The sequence below is a fragment of the Kogia breviceps genome, chromosome 14, assembly GCF_026419965.1.
Source record: "Kogia breviceps isolate mKogBre1 chromosome 14, mKogBre1 haplotype 1, whole genome shotgun sequence".
Taxonomy (NCBI): Eukaryota; Metazoa; Chordata; class Mammalia; order Artiodactyla; family Physeteridae; genus Kogia; species Kogia breviceps.
Genome location: NC_081323.1, coordinates 56,782,031 through 56,803,135, shown reverse-complemented (window position 1 = coordinate 56,803,135; position 21,105 = coordinate 56,782,031). Strand labels below are relative to the sequence as shown.

Here is a 21,105-nt window from a genome sequence, read left to right as displayed (position 1 = left end):
ACAGCAAGCTGGTGCAAACTCCCCTCGCTCCACACCCTTCACTGCCCTCGTCCCTGCCCTGGGACCACCTCGAGGAATGAATCCCTGCCGAGCCTGCAAGGACACAGGCATGGATACAATGACCAAGACCTCCAGGTTCACGGCACCTCGCCACAGCACACATGTGAGAAGGGAACCGCCAACCTCGGCATAGCTGGTGCCTTTCCGCCAATGTCCTGAGTCATCCTAAACCAGCACGTATTCTGGCAAGTCACCTACTGATCTCATAAGATCATGTAAAAAAGCACTTCTGAAATCCAAAAGCAAGCAACGTTCTAACCTTTGGAGATTTTTTCTTCTTTTCTTTAATGAAGTCATCCTCAGATTCTGATGCTTGTCTAAACTGCAGCGTTCCCGAGTTAATGTAAAATCCTCCATACTTTGTAGTCAAAGAAGCAGGAACAAGCTCATCATACTGAAGGGGGGAAAACAAACGGTCAGCTCCAAGTTCTGTACTACAGTCCAAAGATGCAGAGCGCGTCTTGACAAAGCAGATGTGACTATGTTTCTCTGTCACATTTCAGACAGCATGCTAAGACATGTTTCTGGTCAATCACCAATGTCCGAGTTAGAAGGTGTTTTGGACATCTCTGATCACCATTTTCATAAAGGGAACCAAGGCCCAGATCAAGGTGTCACTTCCTCTCCCTTCAGTGCAGCTCTTTCCTCGTGCTAAGGTCACATCCACTCTGACTCCACCCCCAGCCTCCGGGCGCTGTCGGTAGATGCTAGGGTGCAGTGTTTCTGGTAGTCTCAGAGGTTTCATTAAGTACTTACCGCCTCAGAGTTATCGATGAAGGAATCAGATTCATCATAACCATAACCCATATCAATCAAGTCCTGTATTCGGTCTTTTCTACGTTTCTTTCCACCCTAAAATTTAAAATTGATCACATGCCTTTTTGTACTTGTGGTAAGAACACGTAACACGAGATCTACCCTTTTAACAAATTTCTAGGTCTAGGGTCACAGGGTTTTTTTTAATACACAGAATTAATTGTTGCCTTGAACTCCTTCAGCTAATGACTAAAGGTTATAAAGCACTGGAACAGTCTCATACACACACACACCAAAACCTCATTCCCTGAAGACCTTTCAAAATAGGACAGATTTGTAAATGCATAGAGTGGCCTAAGAAAGAAGAAAGAACTAAATGGCTTCATATGCTTTGCACCAAAACATTTATTCTCAGGATAAATTCTAAGGGTAAAAGCCCCTTCTTATTTATTCATCCGTTTAGCTCCACACATGAGTTCCTGCCGTATGTGTTTTCTTATCTTAATGCATTTGTTTAATAACTTCATTTTGTTCTCTCCAAGGTCTACACTTGTTTCCACATCAGTGTTGATTAGATGATACCATTAAAGGAATATGGAAATGTCTGAAAACCTCTCCCACCCAACAAGGTAGTTTTGTTGTCCAATAGAGAAATCTTACATATTTTTCTTCAAATTTCCGGGCAAGGGCCTCCACTTTATGCTTTTCCTTTTCTTCATCATTGAAAGGATCCGAGAGATCTTTCTTCTATAAGAGACCATTCCACAAAAATATGAGTCACAAAAAAATTCCCACAATGTTATTCCTAGTGCCTGCACTGACTCAACACCTATAAACTGCATAATAAAAACAACTGTTTTTCAGAAAAGACAAAGTAGAATACTTGTTACCTGCCCATCAGTGTTTACCTTAGCTGTTTAAGAAAGTAAAATTTCCATTCACAAGATTCAAGAGAACTTGACTAAATGCCTACAATTGCCCATCACAAGCAGCACTAGGTCCTGTAGGGCTACAAATATGGCAAAGGGACTTTAGTCAGGGGATGCTCAACCCATGTAGAACTGTGTTCCAATATAACTGATTTCCTTTGTAATCCTAAAAATTATTTTATGCATTTAAAAACATTATTCTAAGAAGGGGTCCATAGGCTTCACCAGACTTCCAAAGCAGTCAATGGCTCAAAAAGGTTACGAACCCACTGAGCATAGGACAAGCTCTTGACAGCTATTCAGCCTTATTGGTTAGAAGAGTGGTATGAACTTGCACTTCTTTCAGAGCTACAAACAGTCAAACCCAAGTTCATGGCATTACCTTTCCTTGGAAGCCTATCTTGAAGGATCAATAATCTCCCTTCCCTCCCAATCTCAATACTCCCTCCAGATACTTTCATGCGGTTTTCCAAAGTTTATTTGTATTCCATAAACTCACTCTTATATTTTTCTTGAGAAAATTTTTCAGAGTTGGACCTTAAGCTTCCATGGTAAGGAATCTTAATTTTAATAAAAAACTCCTGTACCAAATACACTTAAGACTTTGGAGTCCAAAAACAATAAAGATCAGATGCTTGTTTGAAAACAAAATTCTCCCATCTCACCCTCCCATCTCTGCCTACTGAAACTCCACTTACCCATAAATGATCAGTTAAATGATTTTGGACACACACGTACAATGGGACGTTACAGAACATGTACATACCATAAATGGGTGGTCTTTAATACAACAGCTTGTCTGTATCTTCTAATTTTTCTACAATGATCACATGTAACCTATGTCGTTCAAATAATTTTAAGAAAACCCACCCACCTGGAACAGTGCTGGATTTAATGCATACTCCTTAATGCCCTACAAACAGCAGTCATCCACTATTTCCTGAATGCATGAAGGTCCAGCTCTGTCTCAACACAGCATCTGGAATGTAAGCCCCTCTCTGTCTAAGCCCTCCGGGGCCTGTATTTGTACCAGACTTAAACCATTACCACACTGTGACTTCTGCTACCTGTGCTGGTGTAATTCTCCTAAAACATCTACAAGAGCGCAAAGTTCCTGTGAGGCTGGGACAGCAACTTCCCACATTTACACAGTCCTCAGTGTCCAGCACAGTGCCTTCACATTCTAAGATATACATGCTAAGTGAGTTAATACATGAATATGTCAGACTACATTGTGCTTTGAACACTGCAGAATAGACACAGTAATTCAGAAGTTCTGAATCTGAAGGCCAGGAGTGAATCCCCTGAAATTGGATCCAAAGTTCTCTGTGTAAGCCCCATGCATTTTTCTGCAATTGAGGAGGGCATCTGAACCCCCAAAAAGGTGAAATCAGAGCACTGGAGTTCTAATTTCAGTTGACCTACTAATTTGGTTTGAGCCCGTAAATAAATACCTTAACCAATCCCTGCTACTTTTTATTCCTCTCAAGGAAGAAAATCCTGTTCCTACTTTGGAAAAGAGTTCATGAATGGATTTGAAATTACTTTTTCTCATCCTGACCACTGGTCCTCATACAACAGGCTGACCCTTGGCACAGACTGAACTGGCTTCCATTCAGCCAATCAGATCTTTACCAAGGAAACACATTTTTATCTGAGTAAAGAAAAGTGGATAATCCTTCTAACCAAAGGCACTCACCCAAAACAGCACAACCATGGATTAGACTGCTGGATCACTGGCTCTGAGGCAATCTGCTAGAAATCATGCACCTGCATGATCTCATCCACACACACTAACCCCCCACCCCACAGACACACTGTGAGCCGGGTACTAGCCTAGTCCCCATTTCACTGTGAGCCACTCTAGAGATCCAAATGCTGCAAATGCAGGACCCTACTCACCTTTCCCTCAGAGGCCAGCCTAGCACACAGGTATACAGTAGGTGCTTATAAATCAATGCTCTTGACCTAGCTCCTACTCAAACAGTATGATTCCATTTATATGAAATACAAAACATGCAAAACTGATCTCAGCTGTTAGATATGAGAACAGTTGCTACCCTTGAGGGCTGAGGCAGTATTTTGGGAGGGCAGAAGGAGGGTTTCTAGTGTTCTGAAAATGTTATATTTTGTAATCCAGGTGCAGATTACATGGGTGTTTGCGAAAATCCATCAAACTGTATATTTATCATATGTGCACGTTTCTTATGTACATAATTCAATTAAAAAGTTTATAAAAAATTTTTACAATGTTAACGAATTGCCAAAGTATCAGTAATGACTGAAGCTGGGTAACGGGTACATGGGGGCTTATTATACTATTCTCTCTACACCGTACATGTTTGAAACATTCCATACTAAAAAAGTAAAACAAGTCTGCCAGGAAAATACATTGTTTAAAAAACATTTAAGAAATCAAACTGGGACTTCCCTGGTGGCACAATGGTTGGGAATCCGTCTGCCAATGCAGGGAACACGGGCTCAAGCCCTGGTCTGGGAAGATCCCACATGCTGTTGAGCAACTAAGCCTGTGCGCCACAACTACTGAGCCTGAATTCTACAGCCCGAGAGCCTCAGCTACTGAAGTCCGCACGCCTAGAGCCCGTGCTCCACAACAAGAAAAGCCACCGCAATGAGAAGCCCACGCATCACAACGAAGAGTAGCCCCCGCTCGCTGCAACTACTAGAGAAAGCCTGTGCGCAGCAACAAAGCCCCAGCTCAGCCAGAAATAAATAAATAAATAAACTAATTAATTATTTACAAATCAAACTGATTCTCAAAAGCCCTAAAGGCTGCCCAATTCCAGTGGGGAGTGGGGGGATAAGAAATCCCAACAAAAACAAAACCCATAAAAATAGGTTTCTATCCATCCAGGTAAAGAAACTATCCAGAATATTACTTTTCAAAAGAGATGAGCAGGCTGTGTCTTTTGCTTGCCCTCATATTAGGCACAGTGAGATTCCCTTGGAAAAGAGAAATGTCCAGCATGAAATTCCAGCACTGGAAAAGCCAGGGACTGGTCACACTTACATGTAACATTTATAGACTTGGTATGAAAAAATTTGGTATTTATTCATATTAGTTAGTCATAATTCAAATTAGCCTTGGATGTGCCATACATTTTCTGTAGCATAAATCAGGAGAACGGTTCTAGAAAGAATTCTATCCCTTCCTGCCTGAGGAAAAACCAGCAGACCTTGCGCTTGCTTTGTGGGGGAGCCCAAAGCCTCTCTAGTGCTGCTTCCACCCTCCGGAAGCCCCATCCACACACGCTGCCCAGAGCATTAGATCTGCAGAGTGAGCTGGGGTCACTGGGGTATACCTTGTCTGCAGGCTGAGGTCCTTTCACCTTCCCTCGTAAGTTCTTCACCAGCTCTGGGTAGAAGAACTCTGGGCAGCGCTTGTGATCTGGCTCAAAGAGGGTAAGCGTGATCCGAACAGCTGCTGCAGCCGGCTCAGAGTCCTGATGCTGTTCTGCTCCCCCAACCTCCTCTTTCCGGGATTTCTTCAAAAATGCAGGATTCAAAGAACCTGGGAGAGAGGTGAACTGGACCCTGTGGGGCTCCGACATGGCTACCAACAAGTCTTAACAGGTGTCACTGCATGGCTTCTGTTAACATTGAAAAGAAGAGCCAGGTCAAAACGAGATGATAAAAATGGTGATTTTTCTTGCTCAGTTATACAGATTTAAGCTTAAAAAAAAAAATTTCACTGTCAAGAAGAATCACTGTTAAATTTATCTTTATTATCATTTGCTGCTTTTTTCTTCTTAAATACTATTTATTTTAATTATTAAAAATTTCATATAGATATGAAAAGCACCCGAAATCCTATCATTCAGAGATAATCACTGTTTAGCATACTTCCTTCCAGTCTTTTTTTTCTATGCATATTCACTAGATTCTCGACACTAGAGAACCCATGCTGATAGAAACTTAAAGTCCTCAGAATTACCAAGAATCCAAGAGAAAATTGGTTTTCATTTAATTTATCCAATACATTTTTTTTTAACTTCTGGCTGAGAATAACCTGTCTTAAAACCTCTTTATTTTCATCACCAGCAGTTTACTTTCATGTAGGGCCATTCTTCACAATGACAGTTTTCATCAGTTCAGAGAAGTACTGCCTACCCCAGGATAAGTAAGACCACTGTCTCAGAAGTAGTGTGGCTAGGGCTCACTTCTGAACACCAGCCTCTCACCACCCAAACTTGGGCCTCAGCGAAGTGACAAATTACCACAGGCCAAAGACCTTCAAAGTTGCTTGGAAATGTTCAAAATATATTGTGAACTCCAGAATTCCAAGGATTTACAGAATATAAACATGTAAATCACACTACATATTGTGTGTGTGTGCTTCATGTGTAATTTTGTGTCCTACTTTTTAAAACCCACATTCTACCACACCAATAAATAAGAATATTCATTGTAGCCTTGTTTGTATATGAAAAATGATAGAAGCAACCTGAGTGTCCAGCATTAAGGGAATAGTTGAAAAAATCGCGGCTTTTTTGATTTGTAAGGGCTTTTGACTTGTTATAGATATATAAATAATAAATATGTAAGGCCTGTTATATCCCTCATACTTTCTCCTGCTTTGCTATTTACTGTTTAACTTTGCATAGAGTGAGGTATGTTGAAAGAAATTTTAGCTTTTTATGCAGTTAAAACTAGGCTCTTTTCCCTTATGGCTTCTTCCATTTCTTTTATGCCTAGAATGTCCTCCTCCAACCAATTCTTGTAGAAGAAATTACACATTCTTGTTTTATAGATGTATTTTTCACAATGAACTCTTTAATCCAAGCTGAATTTACTATAAGGTGAGAGGTGAGGCCCTAACCTGGTTTCTCCCCAGCATCAATCACCAAATAATCCCTCTTTTCCCTGCTGATTTGGCATATATCATATATGTTTTTAATATCTTAAGGTCTATTTCTGAAATGCATTCTATTATAGCCATCTACTATCAAGATTCCTGAACCAGTAGAGCACTGATTTGAAAAATTCTGTGGTATATTTCAACAACTTAAAGATTCATTTTTATTATTCTTTTAAAAGTAATACTTGGTTATTCTTGCCTATTAATTATTTCAGATCAATTTAAAAATCATCTTGATAAGTTCCCCCAAAAAGCTCATTGCATTTTAAATGTAAATGAATCATAAATGTGAATTAGTTCAAGAAGATTTATATCTTACGTATCCATACACATCACATATATCTGTATACATGTAACACTCACTTCTTCTATCATGACCATAAAATTGTGATCTATAAGACCAAGTAAGGGAGTAAAATATCTAAAAATGAAGAGTTAAAATAATTCTAAATAGAAAACAAAGCAACTGGCAGCAAAACAGGTTGGTGATGCAAAAGACCATCAGATGTCAAAACAAATTCCCCTAAAAGAAACTTTCAAGGCCCCCACAACAGTCGTGATTCTCTGGATTGTGGAAATAAATCGCAGCTGAAAGGGATTTCATAAAGGTCCCCCACTCATAAAAGCAGGCAAAGTGAAGGTGAAGGTGAAGGCATAAAGGTCCCCCACTCATAAATGCAGGCAAACTCTCACTGTAAGAAGAGAATCTGCATGTTAACTGATGGGATTCAGAAAGGTCATCTTAGAAGTGGGAACTAGGTCCCTGCCCTTGACTCGGCGGTAATTTTAAAATGTAGCCTTATCTCATCCCAAATTTTATATAGTGTAACTTCAATCAACCCAGATGGTAAAAATTCATCTCTTGGTTGTGTAAGTGACTTTGCAGGCCTGCGAAATTACAGAAATAAGACTAGAAAATAAAGTAAATCAAACCTACAGCATATTAACACTTATTTGTTTAAGTTTTACAGTCATCGTGATAACTGCTGTTGCCTGTTACTAAGCCATTTCAAACATTTAAGAGAATCAGACATTTTAATGAATGATGTTAGACTTACAATTTTAATTTGAAATGCTTAAGGTAATATAATTAAATTTGAAAGCGTGCTTTTAAAAGACCTGACTTACATTTACACGTTTATTAGACTTAAAAGAGTTAAGTCCTTGGAAAGATTTAACTTCTAGGTTTACAAGTTCACTGTCTTAGAATTTTGAAGTATTTGAGAGAACAAGCATATAAAGCTTTAAATGCAGTGTAAAACATTTAAGGGAATTTAATTTCGTAAAAAAAGAGCTCATTGTTTACAGGAATTTAATCTAATAAACTGTTGCCTTAATTGAAACTTTGTCAAAAATCAAACATTTATTTTTATGTAAACATTCTTAGATTTATAAATAAAAGATTTGTCGACAAAGCTTAAAAAGCTTTTAAAAAGCTAAGTATTTAGGGCTTCCCTGGTGGCGCAGTGGTTGAGATTCCGCCTGCTGATGCAGGGGACACGGGTTCGTGCCCCGGTCCGGGAAGATCCCACATACCGCGGAGCAGCTGGGCCCGTTAGCCATGGCCGCTGAGCCTGTGCATCCGGAGCCTGTGCTCTGCAACGGGAGAGGCCACAACAGTGAGAGGCCCGCGTACCACAAAAAAAAAAAAAAAAAAAAGCTAAGTATTTAAATACTCAATTTTAATGAGTTGATCATTAATTCTATACATTTATTTATGTATTTATTGTTGACTGTGTTGGGTCTTAGTTGCTGTGTGCGGGCTTCCTCTAGATGCGGCAAGTGGGGGCTACTCTTCACTGTGGTGCGCGGGCTTCTCATTACAGTGGCTTCTCTTTGTTGCAGAGCACGGGACTAGGCGTGCAGGCTTCAGTAGTTGCGGTGTACAGGCTTCAGCAGTTGTGGCTCACGGCTCCAGAGTGCAGGCTCATTAGTTGAGGCACATGGGCTTAAGTTACTCCGCAGCATGTGGCATCTTCCTGGACCAGGGCTCAAACCCATGTGCCCTGCATTGGCAGGCGGATTCTAAACCGCCTGTGTGTGTGTGCTTTATGTGCAGGGACTTCCCTGTGCCACCAGGGAAGTCCCCATTAATTCCAAATAAAAGTACAGTATTCTACAAACAAAAGCATCCCTCTTAAAAAACTTCAACTGATGTCATCCAAGAAATACTAGCCTCCTTTTTCCATCTCAGATTATTCCCAGGAATAGTACTTTTTGTTGTTGTTACAAATCCTCTTAATCATATATTCAAAATGATTACTGGTGAAACACAGAAAAACTGAATTTTGTATGCTGATTTTGTAATTAGTCTGCTCAATGAACTCTTATTTATTTTAATGGTTTTCCCTTAACTTTGTTTTTAAAAACATGCTGTCCCATCATCCACAAAAATGAGAATTTTGTCTTCTCCTTTCTGAAAAATTACGTTTTATTTTTGTTTCATGTCTTATTGCATTGGCTAGAAATGCCAGGATATCAGACAATATATTCTTTACCATTTTCCTGACTCTAACGGAAATGTCTCTAGGTCCAGTGTGACGCTGATTTAAGATTCATGTATTTTATGAAGTCATTCAAGTATCCTTCAATTCCTCAAAATTTAAGAACTTTTAAACTGAGAGTGTGTTGAATTTTATTAAGGTATATCCTGTTAACTTAAATATGCTTTAAATGATCAACTCGTCTTTAAAAAAACACAAAATAGTTAACAGTAAATGACAGTTACTGAAAACAGCTGACGGTACTTCAAGGAAACTGAACTCCAAAGAGAAACCAGACTGCGGACAAGCCAGTTCGCTAAAAACCCTCTTACAATCAGTCTCCGTATAACAAAACGCCCATAGGAAACGGCGTGTGGACCTGCCACCTTTTCAAGCAGGCGGTGACTCAAGAAGAGTCCGGTTCTAAGTTAAGTCAACACCTGACTTAACTGTTTGGGTTCTGGAACTGGTATTGGGACCTTTACGTTTTTTAATTTTCTACCTGGGATGTTGACGTTTAGGCAGACGCTGTGTTGAACTGCTGTTCACAGTTCCCCATTCAATGGCTTAGTTTTAACGTACTGAAACTACGCCTAGCATCTGCCTTCCTGCTGTCACAACAGCCTGCTCCCAACTTCCCTAAAAGTGTCAAACTACAACAAGGCTTACGCGAGAGCCCGGTCCCGACAAACACACGTACCTTTGTCATCGGCGCAACGCAGGCTACGGCCCCACGGGCCGCACTCGTCCCCCCGCGGCCGTCCTCATGCCGGCCCAGGAGCCCGGGCTGCGGCGCTGCTAGCGGCCGGCCCCCAAGCCATGCCTCCCGGCGGGCGGCCGGCCTGCGCCTCGGCCCATGGCCGGGTCCCCGCGCGCCCGGGGGTTGCTTCGCCGGCCGTGCCGCCGCGCCGACCCAAGAGGAAGCGGAGAGACGCCGGCTCCACGCCGGCCAGGCAACTCGGAATCTCGGGGCGGGAAGCACTTCGCCCCTGCAGAACTTGCGGCGCGGACGCAGGCTCGGAGCGGCTCCCCCGACGCCGGCCTTTAGAAAGCGCGCTCCGAAGGACCTGTCCGCCGCCCGCGGGCGACCACGCAGAGCCCGCCAGGTGCGTGGCCCCGGACGCGGGCGGAGGCTGTCTTCCAGGCCGCGCTGAAGTCCGTCAGGGCAGCTGCCGGCGCAGCAAGACGGCCGGCCCGGGGGCCCGTGAGGGACTAACGGCCGTAACGGAAGCGCCGAGGGGGAGGGGGCTGGAGGCCGGGGCCCGGGGATGGGGCGGCCGCAGGGCCGGCTCCCTAGCTCGTTTGGACGTCCGCACCGTCGCCGTCGCCTCTGACCGCGGCGCTTCGTTGTCACAAGCCGGAGGGAGGGGGAAAGAGCCGGGAGTCTCCGGGATCCGGCGCGCGGAGACCGCTGCTCCCGGGTCACGTGCTCCTCAACCGACCAATAAGCCCCGACGGGCGCGGTGACGTCAAAGCAGCGGCGTGGCCGGTTACGGCCGGCCCCCGTCATGTGACCGGGCTCACTCCAATGGGCGGCTCCGGGGCGACCTGATGTTCCCGACGGCCCGTGCGTCGGCGGTGGTTGGGTGGTAAGATGGCGGCTGTGAGTCTGCGGCTCGGCGATTTGGTGTGGTGAGTCCGGGCTGCCAGGGCCAAGCGAGGTTCGCGGGCAGCTGCTTCCCTAGGCGTGAGGTGCACGGCCCGCCTCGAGGCTGCTTTTGTATGCGCTCCAGATCGTGGAGAGAGGGCGAGACAGGTGCCGGCGCTAGGAACGAAGCCGGGCGGAAGGGGCAGCCTGGCCCCGGGGGACTGAGCTCGAGGGTGGCCGCAGCGGGCCCGGCTCTGAGCCCCAAGGCTGCCCGGGGAGGGCTGCGCTCCGGACCTGGACGCCGGCGGCGGGGAATGCCCGGCGCCGCGCGGCTCCGGGGGACGCCCGGTCCTCGCCTCGGGGTCTGGCTGGGGCTCGCGGGAAAGGAGGAGAGCCGGAGAGCCCGCGGGGCCATCTCGTCCGGGCAAGCCCGTCGAAACCTGCGTTGCGATGGAACTGACCTGTGCGGGCGGCTCAGCCGGGGGTGTCGAAACCGGACTGCTGGCGCTGCCCTGTGAAGAAATGGAAGGGGGACTTTTCCTGTACAACCGAAGGGTTGGCAGTGACCAGTACCTTCTTGGGTGCTTCTCGTGGTCTGCTTCTGAGTCCCAGACAACCGCCCGAACCGAGACTGACTGTCGCCGCGTCCCTCGAGCTGCGTAGCTCGTTTCTCGACCCAGAGGAAGGGCTTCCATAAGCATTTGTCAAAGCCGGGCTGGTGAATTAAACCAGACTTTGTAAAGGGAAGTCTGTGTTTACAGAGCGAACTGCCTCCCACCCCCGTCACGTCACGGAGAGGCTCTAGACAAACGACTCTTGGTGGTTTTGTTTTTCTGTGTTCCTTCTCACCAGCAGAATGCCCATACCTATGCACAGAAGTCTACAATTTTGCATTGCATTTCTGAGGGACTTGGGCCTCTTGGGTCCAGCTGTGGAAGTCACAGAACTCCGGATTGCCAGCTTTTGTTCTGGCACTTGAGGGTGGAAGTGGAGATTTAGGAAAATAAATTGCATGTTGAGTGAGTTGAAGATGGACTGGCTTTTCCAGGGTAAATGCTGACTCTCTTGTGTTTTCTCTAGGGGGAAACTCGGCCGGTATCCTCCTTGGCCGGGAAAGGTGAGTGTCTTGCTACTAAGACGTCTGAAATTGGGTTTGAGGAAGGGGAAAATGTAATATGTATTCCCCCTCAATTTCTAGCATTGAGTTAAACTGGGCTTATTTAAATAACACTCGGAATTTTTTTCTCTTTAGTATCAGTTTATTTAGAAGCGGAGGTATAATGTAAACCAGGTCCTTTAATCTGTAGTAAGTTATTATTTTTTGAATCAGAGGTGGTTTGTGATAAAGTCTTTTAACCCTGAAAATCCATTCTAACTTGAATTTAGCTTTGCACTTAAATCTAACAAAAGGAGAAGCAAATAAATTTTCCAGGAAGAAAAATCTAAATGTAGGTTAGTGAAAAGTCAAAGTATTTTTGTCCCAACTAAGTTTAAATCTTTTTTCCATTTTACCATATGTGCTACTCCAGTGCATCTTTGCAGAAGTTGGCATTCCATATTTTGCATGAGGCGATCCTTCATAGCTTTCCAAATGTTCTGTTTTTATATTCTTGCCAGGAGCCCAGGAAATGTCTTTAGACTGTCTCTTTGCAATATGGCATTTTCAGTGCCTCAGTTCTTCATTGTCGCTGTTACCTGTGTCAACTTTTCCTGCACAGAAGTATTTTTAAGAGTATTCCCTACATTTCTTCAGGTGACAGGCTCACATTGCAGGGGGTAATGACGTTGGCCTTAGTTTTAACTGCTTTTAAAACAGGGCCATTTTAGTGAAAGGTATATTGTATCTGCTGAACACTGTAGATCATAGTAGATGTAGGGAACTCCTAGAATATTTGCACATTTCCACATATCTCAGTAGAAAAGTGACAGATTTGGACATAAACTAGGCCCTGTGTTTGGTTTTGTTTTTTAAGATGTATTTCTTTTGTTTTATTTCATTTTTTTTCTTACCAACTTACACCTGTGGAAAAAAGCCTTTTTTTCCCTTTCATTCCCTAGATTGTTAACCCACCCAAGGACTTAAAGAAACCGCGTGGGAAGAAATGCTTCTTTGTAAAGTTTTTTGGAACAGAAGATCAGTGAGTAGTGCTCACCAACAGTTTTACTTTCCCTATGTTTGGGAGTTGCCCTGGGTTGAAGCTGCTTTGTGAATATTTTACAGATCCTAGTTCAGTCTCATTGTAGTCTATAAGAATGGCATATCATTCTGGCTTCATACCTAAGTAAAAGGTGCTATTCTTATCTCCCAGAAATAGTTTTGGGCAGCTGTCCTGGGACCAGTAACAATGTCAGTCAGGTGGGAAGTGGGGTGCCACCTTCCAAATGTGATAACCTCATTGAGATCAGTTCTCACGTCTCTTTACCCAACCCCACAGGCAGTTCTTTTTATCAGGGCCATGTTTGGTTCTCTTTTAATGGCTGTTTATCGTCGTGGCTCAGGCATGAGGTATGCAGTGAAAGCTAAAATTTCATTTATCTTAATGTAATTGTTTAGTCTTGTTCTTGTAAAACTAGGTGATTTGATCTAGCGTTCTAAGAGTAAAGCTTTTTTTTAAAATCTTTATTGGAGTATAATTGCTTCGCAATACTGTGTTAGTTTCTGTTGTACACCAAAGTGAATCAGCCATATGCATACATGTGTCCCAATATCCCCTCCCTCTTGAGCCTCCCTCTCATCCTCCCTGTCATAGCCCTCTAGGTCATTGGAAAGCACTGAGCCCATCTCCCTGTGCTATGCTGCTGCTTCCCACCAGCCAACTGTTTTACATTCGATAGTGTATATATGTTGATGCTTCTCTCACTTTGCCCCAGCTTCCCCTTCCACCCCATGTCCTCAAGTCCATTCTCTATGTCTACCTCTTTATTCCTGCCCTGCAACTATTTTTTTTTTGGGGGGGGGTCCATATATATGCGTTAGCATACCATATTTGTTTTTCTTTTTCTGACTTACTTCACTCTGTATGACAGACTCTATCTAGGTCCATCCACCTCACTACAAATAACTCAATTTCGTTTCTTTTTATGGCTGAGTAATATTCCATTGTATATATGTGACACATCTTCTTTATCCATTCATCTGTCGATGGACATTTAAGTTGGTTCCATGTCCTGGCTATTGTAAATGGTGCTGCAGTGAACATTGTGGTACATGTCTCTTTTTGAATTATGGTTTTTTCAGGGTATATGCCCAGTAGTGGGATTGCTGGGTCATATGGTAGTTCTATTTTTAGTTTTTTAAGGAACCTCCATACTGTTCTGCATAGTGGCTGTATCAGTTTACATTCCCACCAACAGTGCAGGAGGGTGCCCTTTTCATCACACCCTTTCCAGCATTTATTGTTTCTAGATTTTTTGATAACGGCCATTCTGACAAGCGTGAGGTGATACCTCTTTGTAGTTTTGATTTGCATTTCTTTATAATTAGTGATGTTGAACATCTTTCCATGTGCCTCTTGGCCATCTGTATGTCTTCCTTGGTGAAATGTCTATTGAGGTCTTCTGCCCATTTTTTAACTGGATTGTTGTTCTTTTGTTATTGAGCTCCATGAGCTGTTTATATATTTTGGAGATTAATCCTTTGTCTGTTTTTCATTTGCAAATATTTTCTCCCATTCTGAGGCTTGTCTTTTTGTCTTGTTTATGATTTCCTCTGCTGTGCAAAAGTTTTTAAGTTTAATTAAGTCCCATTTGTTTATTTTTGTTTTTATTTCTGTTCTAGGAGGTGGGTCAAAAAAGATCTTGCTGTGGTTTATGTCAAAGAGTGTTTTTCCTATGTTTTCCCCTAAGAGGTTTATAGTGTCTGGTCTTACATTTAGGTCTTTAATCCACTTGGAGTTTATTTTTGTGTATGGTGTTAGGTAGTGTTCTAATTTCATTCTTTTACATGTAGCTGTCCAGTTTTCCCAGCACCACTTATTGAAGAGGCTGTCTTTTCTCCGTTGTATGTTCTCAACTCCACTGTCATAAATTAGGTGACCATATGTGCGTGGGTTTATCTCTGAGCATTCTATCCTGTACTATTGATCTATGTTTCTGTTTTTGTGCCAGTACCATACTGTCTTGATTATTGTAGCTTTGTGGTACAGTTTAAGTCAGGGAGCCTGATTCTTCCAACTCAGTTTTTCTGTCTCAAGATTGCTTTGGCTGTTCGGGGTATTTTGTAACAGTAAAGCTTTTTACCCAGATCTGTTTTAGAGTTGAAATCAGGACTATTAATTTGAGATTATTCAGTAGGCCATATAAGAAGTCACAGTGAAGCGAAGAATGTATATTTGAGTTTCCAGCGACTTGTTTAGCTCTCTCATCACTCCATCAAGTTGATTGCCTGGGTCTAGCTAGATGGTTTGATTTAAGTAGTTATGTTTCTATTTATGATTCTTAACAGGAAAATGTAACTTTGGGTTTGGAAAATGTCTGTGAGTTTCCTGATATATCTAATACCAACATTTAAAATATGCATTTCTAGAAAGCGATATATAATATTCCATGGGAAAATCTCTTACAACAGTATTTTTCACTGGCAAGCTTATGCATCAGAGTGCTCATCCTGGTTTAGAGTTTGCATGGCATTCTACCTTCACCAAAAACATATACAGACATACCCAGCCCCAGTTCTTGTCACAAACCAACTCAGCAGCCTTTTGGTGGCAAAATTTCAAGGGAGTCACTGGCCCAGAGCTGTGAGAGCAAGAGATAATCTGGAAGAGGGAATGTTCTGGTAATGCCTTGAATTTCACAGCAAAGATTGTCTGGATGCAAACAAGTATGATTGTACAGCCACACTCCACATTGCTGGACACCAAAGGGAACTTCCAGGAAAGCAAATGCTGTGGTCCCCGTCTTCCAGGGACTCAGGACAAAACATAAACTCAGGTGACAAGATGTAAACATTTTAGATGGGATTAAGTGCAGAATGAGTGATGCGTAGAATTATTGTTAAAGGGTTCTAGAACAAGGAGAGATCTGCGGAGAACAGCTAGGTCAAAGAAGGTTGCTGGAGAGATGGGATTTAGGTCAAACTCTGGAGGATGGCTAGAATTTGGACAGTCAAGAATAGTAAAGGCATTCCAGGCAGTGGGGCTACTGTAAACCACTGGGAGTTAAGTTGGATGTGTGGACAGAGAGAGCCTTCCTGCATGAGGTAAAGAACTTGTGCTTAGGGAGAACAGGGGCAACGTGGTTGGCCCAGCTTGGTTAGCTAAATGAAGATGTACACAAGTCTGAAACACAAATGGGACCTCATAGAAAGTGGGGAGTTAATCAGCTTACAGGAGACCTGAAAGCTATTGTGTTTTTATGATAATTTTTTAAATGCTAGAAGGCTAGAAGAATAAACTGTTGTCCCTATGTATACGAAATACTACAAATAGGACACAGGAAATTGGAGCTGAGAGAATCTCAGCACTCAAGCACTCAACCAGGCAAACCTTTGAAGCCAGTGAAAAGGATGAGTTTCCTGGACACAAAAATAACGTGTTGGTGGTGGTGATGATGTGATTTGTAACTAAAGTTCTTTGAGGAGATTCATAAGCAAGTGGATACACAGTGGTGGCTAGATATAACATCTTTAGTCTTCTAAACCTCCTTGATAGTGTTCATAAAAAACCATTTAAAAATTAAGCTACCAGGGAACTAACATGTTAACTTTTTGTGGCTAAGCAGTTGCCTTCATGAAAGGAAACAAAGGTTAAGGATCTACAGTGCGTATCTAAAGGGAGAAGGGGGGCTTCCCTGGTGGCGCAGTGGTTGAGAACCCGCCTGCCGATGCAGGGGACACGGGTTCGTGCCCTGGCCCGGGAAGATCCCACATGCCAGGGAGCGGCTGGGCTTGTGAGCCAGGGCCGCTGAGCCAGCGCATCCGGAGCCTGCGCTCCCCAACGGGAGAGGCCACAACAGTGAGAAGCCCGCGTATCGCAAAAAAAAAATAAAATAAAATAAAATAAAGGGAGAAGGGTTCTTAGTGATCAGTGTTAGGCAGATTTTATTTAGAATCTTTGTATTAACTGAATGCAAAATCTCCAGATTGTTTGGTAGCAGTGAATTACTTTGGGGAAAGAGCTCTGGCTTGTTACCAGCCTAATGTATATTCAGGTACCACTTTTTCCTGCTCTGTGATTTGGGCTGCTTCACTTTTCTAAGACTCTGTGTCCTCGTCCACATGTGGGGATAACACCCCCTACCTTGTAGTTATGAAGAAGTAGCATCACTTACGCATAATATTGGTTGGCAAGAGCAAGTGTTCAACAAACATCAGGTGGGGATATAGATCTGTTACAAAAGAAAAAAGCTGGGCTTCCCTGATGTCGCAATGGTTGAGAATCCGCCTGCCGATGCAGGGGACACGGGTTCGTGCCCCGGTCCGGGAAGCTCCCACGTGCTGTGGAGCGGCTGGGCCCGTGAGCCATGGCCCCTGAGCCTGTGCTCCGCGACAGGAGAGGCCACAACAGTGAGAGGCCCACGTACCACCAAAAAAAGAAAAAAGAAAAAAGCTGATAAGAAGCAGGTGGCTTTAAGTAAGGCAAATGTGTGAGAGAGAGAGACAGACCCTGCCCATGGTAGGGCAGAGTGGGGAGGATCTGTGTTTGAAAAGAAAGGCATCTGAGAGTTGGAGATTCCTAAGGATGTCAGCCAGGTCTCTTCTTTTGACCCTAAAGGCTTTGAACACAAAACAGTACATTGTTCGACCTTTTTTTGTTTGGTTGGTTTTGTTTTGTTCTTGTTACTCTTTTTTATTTTTACATCTTTCCACCTTTATGTAAAAACTGTATCGTGCCTCACCAGGAGTACTATGTGCTGTCTAGTCTATCATCCTAATGGGATCTGATGGAACTAGTCAACATCGGGAAAGGAGACTGAATCAGGTGAAAGAGTGGACTCTTTATTGTGAAAAAGCAAAGACCGAGAAAAGAACACCATCAGAACTGGTGAAATAATGAGCAGCCTTAAAGAGATAAACACTGACTTGTTCATAAATCCTCAGGTGTTTTGACAAGGGGCACCGTGAGTAGAATAAATGTTGTGTGAGTGTGTTTAGGACATATATAAGGAGAACTATGTGAGACATGGTTTAGACAGGAAATGCAAGTGGACTTTTTAGGGATGAGAATGACTTTTTACGGGCAAAGCTGTAAGTGGCTACAGCAGAGGCTGGACTCTATCTCACCTTTAATGTTTGATGCCAGGGAGAGGGTCGTGTGCTGGCATGTTCTAGGGGCTCCGTTGGTCACTGGGCCCTGACCTCGGTGGACGTGTTCTGACGCAGTGAGGCTGTTCTTGTATTCCTGAGGAACATAGGATTCAGTCAGGGATGTTCAGTTTCAAAACTGACATGCTACTTAATGAAAATATATAGAGATGTGATTTTTTTATGTTAAGCAGGGACTTTTATTAAAGAGTAAAAAGGGCAGCTCCTTAAGGTAAACGGTGATTTCAGTCTTTTAGAAACCTGATTTTTCTCTCTTCCTCTTCCAAAACATCTAGCAAATTATGTTGAGTTCCCACTGGAAGAGGGAGCCAGGAAGAGAGGGCTGGGGGTGATGTCACCAGGATGGCGACATAGTTCGTTCCTGACTTCGCTCCCCCTCACAAAAAGAAATCAAAGAACAGACCTTCCCAACCAGCCTCCCCTGTGAGGGGAAGGACTTAATATAAGATGGCTGGATTCAGCTGAGCCTAGGTGGCTACAGGGGAATTGCCCACAGTCCTTTTCTATTTTGCAAAAATTCAGAGGGGAAAATAACTTCAGTGTAATTTTGCCAACTCCACCATATGACCACAACAAAAGATTAAGTCTCAGGCACATGATGGCCCACTTCGAACAGGTGGCTGCTCATCAGAGTAGAAACTGAGCTCAGGGTTTAAAAGTTTCATCAGTAGCCGTGAATGGCAGAATGGAGGGAGTTCATTTAGTTTGCAGGTACTCAAAAAACCACTAGAAACAAACCAGTTCAAAGAATACCATGGGCAAACAATGGGTAAATCCCAAACAAGAGTTTCTGTAGCAGTCTTTGCATCTGATCCTCACAATAGCTCTTTCAGGAAACGTAGTTTTTCTGGTTCTTATTTTTCAACAGATGTAGAAACTAAGAGTCAGGAAACAAGGTTTTAAGTGATAAGATGTCCAAGGTCCCAGCCTGAGGTACTTTTTACATCAAGCTAGATATAAGGTGGGACAGCCTGGTTGTGAGGTGTCTGAGTGAGTGCTAAAGTAACTTCTAGAGGGAATGCCCTGGCGGTCCAGTGGTTAGGACTCCTCGCTCTCACTGCCGAGGGCCCGGGTTCAGTCCCTGGTCGGGGACCTAAAATCCCACAAGCCTTGAGGTGTGGCCCAAAAATTTTTTAAAATAATAATGAAGTAACTTCTAGAAAAGTTTGTGGCTCATAAGTAGAAGCATAGCAGATTGGAACCATCTGAGCATCCCCTTTTCTTTTCACCTGGTACCTGATTGACCCACTTTCCCTGCATCCAACACATGCAATGGTTGGAGAATTGAGCCAAGCAGATAGTGAGAGCCACTGCTCCAGTATTTGGAGTGAGCCAGCAGTGTCCCTCTGTGAGAGCTGGACAGTAGTTATCCTAGAGAGCTCTGAGTAGATTCTCCCCTCCCAGCGCCAACAGCAGCTCCTGTCCTACAGGTGCCTCCCTTCGTGGCTGAGGCAGTGGACCCCAGGAACAGGTGTCATGCATGAAAAGAAGTGGCTGGCCATGTTGGTGTTGGCAGTGCAGCTTGAGAGTCTTATCCAGCATTGGGGAATGTTTTCAAGTTTTGGAAACAAAAATCTTCTAAATCTATTTTCTCTGCTAGTCTTTGTTTTTTGGTTTTTTTTTTTTTAACTTTTTTTGTTCTAATTTATTTTGGCTGCGTTGGGTCTTCATTGCTACACGTGGGCTTTCTCTAGTTGTGGCAAGCGGGCTTATTGCTGTGGCTTCTCTTGTTGCAGAGCACGGGCTCTAGGCGCACAGGCTTCAGTAGTTGCAGCATGCAGGCTCAGTAGTTGTGGCGCACGGGCTTAGTTGCTCTGCAGCATGTGGGATCTTCTCGGACCAGGGATCAAACCCATGTCCCCTGCATTGGCAGGTGGATTCTTAACCACTGCGCCACCAGGGAAGTCCCTGCAAGTCTTTGTTGATGTCTGTATGATAATCAGTTGCTTGAAATTAACTGAAATTGTTAGTTATTTGTTTTGTGGCTTCTTTGGTTGTTTTTGTTTTTTGTTGTTGTTGTTTTTTTTGTTTTTTTTGTTTTGCGGTACGCGGGCCTCTCACTGTTGTGGCCTCTCCCGTTGCGGAGCACAGGCTCCGATGCGCAGGCTCAGCGGCCATGGCTCACGGGCCCAGCCACTCCGCAGCATGTGGGATCTTCCCGGACCGGGGCACGAACCCGTGTTCCCTGCATCGGCAGGTGGACTCTCAATCACTGCGCCACCAGGGAAGCCCGGTTGTTTTGTTTTTTGATTTGCATTTTTTTGGGTGTCTTAATTTCTGACTAGCTTAGACTTGGACCTGTAATACCTCAGTAATCCTCAGCCTCTTTCATTGGTTTAAGGGGGGATGGGGCAAGCATATAAATTATTTATTAAGTACTACAGTACTCCCCAAATCCAGATGGAGAGGCGAACACACATCTCTGACCTCATCCTTGTTCTCACCTGTGGGCTATGCTTGCGTGTGTGTACTCTCTCCTGCCCAGGTCATTGTTGCTGTAAAGTCTGAGACACATAGACGAGGGTGCTTGAGATAGTTCATAGACTGGCTTCTTTACTCTGATATCATAGTTTAGTGTTAATTTAAGGGGAAAGCAGGTCAGAATTACGGAAGCGTTTGAAAATGTGAAATTTTAAAATTTATTTTGAGTGTATAATCGGAAGTTGGCTTAGTGGAAGTTTTATATTCTCAAAGGAAGGCATTTGTAGGAGATGTATCAGAATACCAGCGTAAGTTTGCTGCTCTTGGCTGTGTTACAGGTGCTGTTACACAGGCAGCCAGGCAGTAGCTACCCACCTGAGCAGACCTACACAAGGAAGTCATGGGGGAGAACCCTCTGGGCAATCAGAGTAGCCCATGTGCTACAGCAGAGGCCTTTATCGTTGATATGTTGTTTTTTAGGAATAAAGATATTCATGGTTTCCCTGCAAATCAAGCTGTAAACCGTTGAAACAATTCCATTCATTATCATCCCTCAGCCACCCAGTTTCTGGCCCATAGACATCCAATTATACTAGTTTCTTAACGGCGAGTCCCTCCAGAGACACTGCGCATCATCAGGAAGTTACATGCTCCTTTTTCCTGTCTTTACACAAGTGCTTGCATACTACACACACTGTTCTGTATCTTGCTGTTTTCCACTTAGC

General features: G+C 43.6%; 2 protein-coding genes across 19 annotated transcripts in view; one reads left to right on the top strand and one right to left on the bottom strand.

The window, feature by feature from the left end:
* The window catches only part of UBN1 (ubinuclein 1), a 45,300-nt gene extending 34,766 nt beyond the window's left edge, over nucleotides 1-10,534 (bottom strand). For 7 of the 8 annotated variants that reach the window (XR_010836416.1, XR_009331162.2, XM_067012508.1 and 4 more), the window contains exons 1-5: nucleotides 9,808-10,534; nucleotides 5,069-5,356; nucleotides 1,477-1,563; nucleotides 817-912; nucleotides 320-454 (exon numbers count right to left, since the gene is read on the bottom strand). Coding sequence is in view for 6 of the 8 variants with exons in the window: in XM_067012508.1 (XP_066868609.1) it covers nucleotides 320-454; nucleotides 817-912; nucleotides 1,477-1,563; nucleotides 5,069-5,317 (567 nt within the window). In the remaining 2 variants the exon portion in view is untranslated. The remainder of the gene's footprint in view (nucleotides 1-319; nucleotides 455-816; nucleotides 913-1,476; nucleotides 1,564-5,068; nucleotides 5,357-9,807) is intronic. The other variant, XM_067012509.1, reaches the window with a different exon arrangement.
* An 89-nt stretch (nucleotides 10,535-10,623) lies between these two features.
* Nucleotides 10,624-21,105, top strand: part of GLYR1 (glyoxylate reductase 1 homolog) — a 36,841-nt gene continuing 26,359 nt past the window's right edge. For 10 of the 11 annotated variants that reach the window (XM_067012502.1, XM_059038767.2, XM_067012503.1 and 7 more), the window contains exons 1-3: nucleotides 10,630-10,739; nucleotides 11,776-11,812; nucleotides 12,754-12,833. In XM_067012502.1, coding sequence (XP_066868603.1) covers nucleotides 10,702-10,739; nucleotides 11,776-11,812; nucleotides 12,754-12,833 — 155 coding nt within the window. In that variant the 5' untranslated portion in view covers nucleotides 10,630-10,701. Of the gene's footprint in view, nucleotides 10,740-11,775; nucleotides 11,813-12,753; nucleotides 12,834-21,105 lie in introns of all 11 variants that reach the window. The other variant, XM_059038764.2, reaches the window with a different exon arrangement.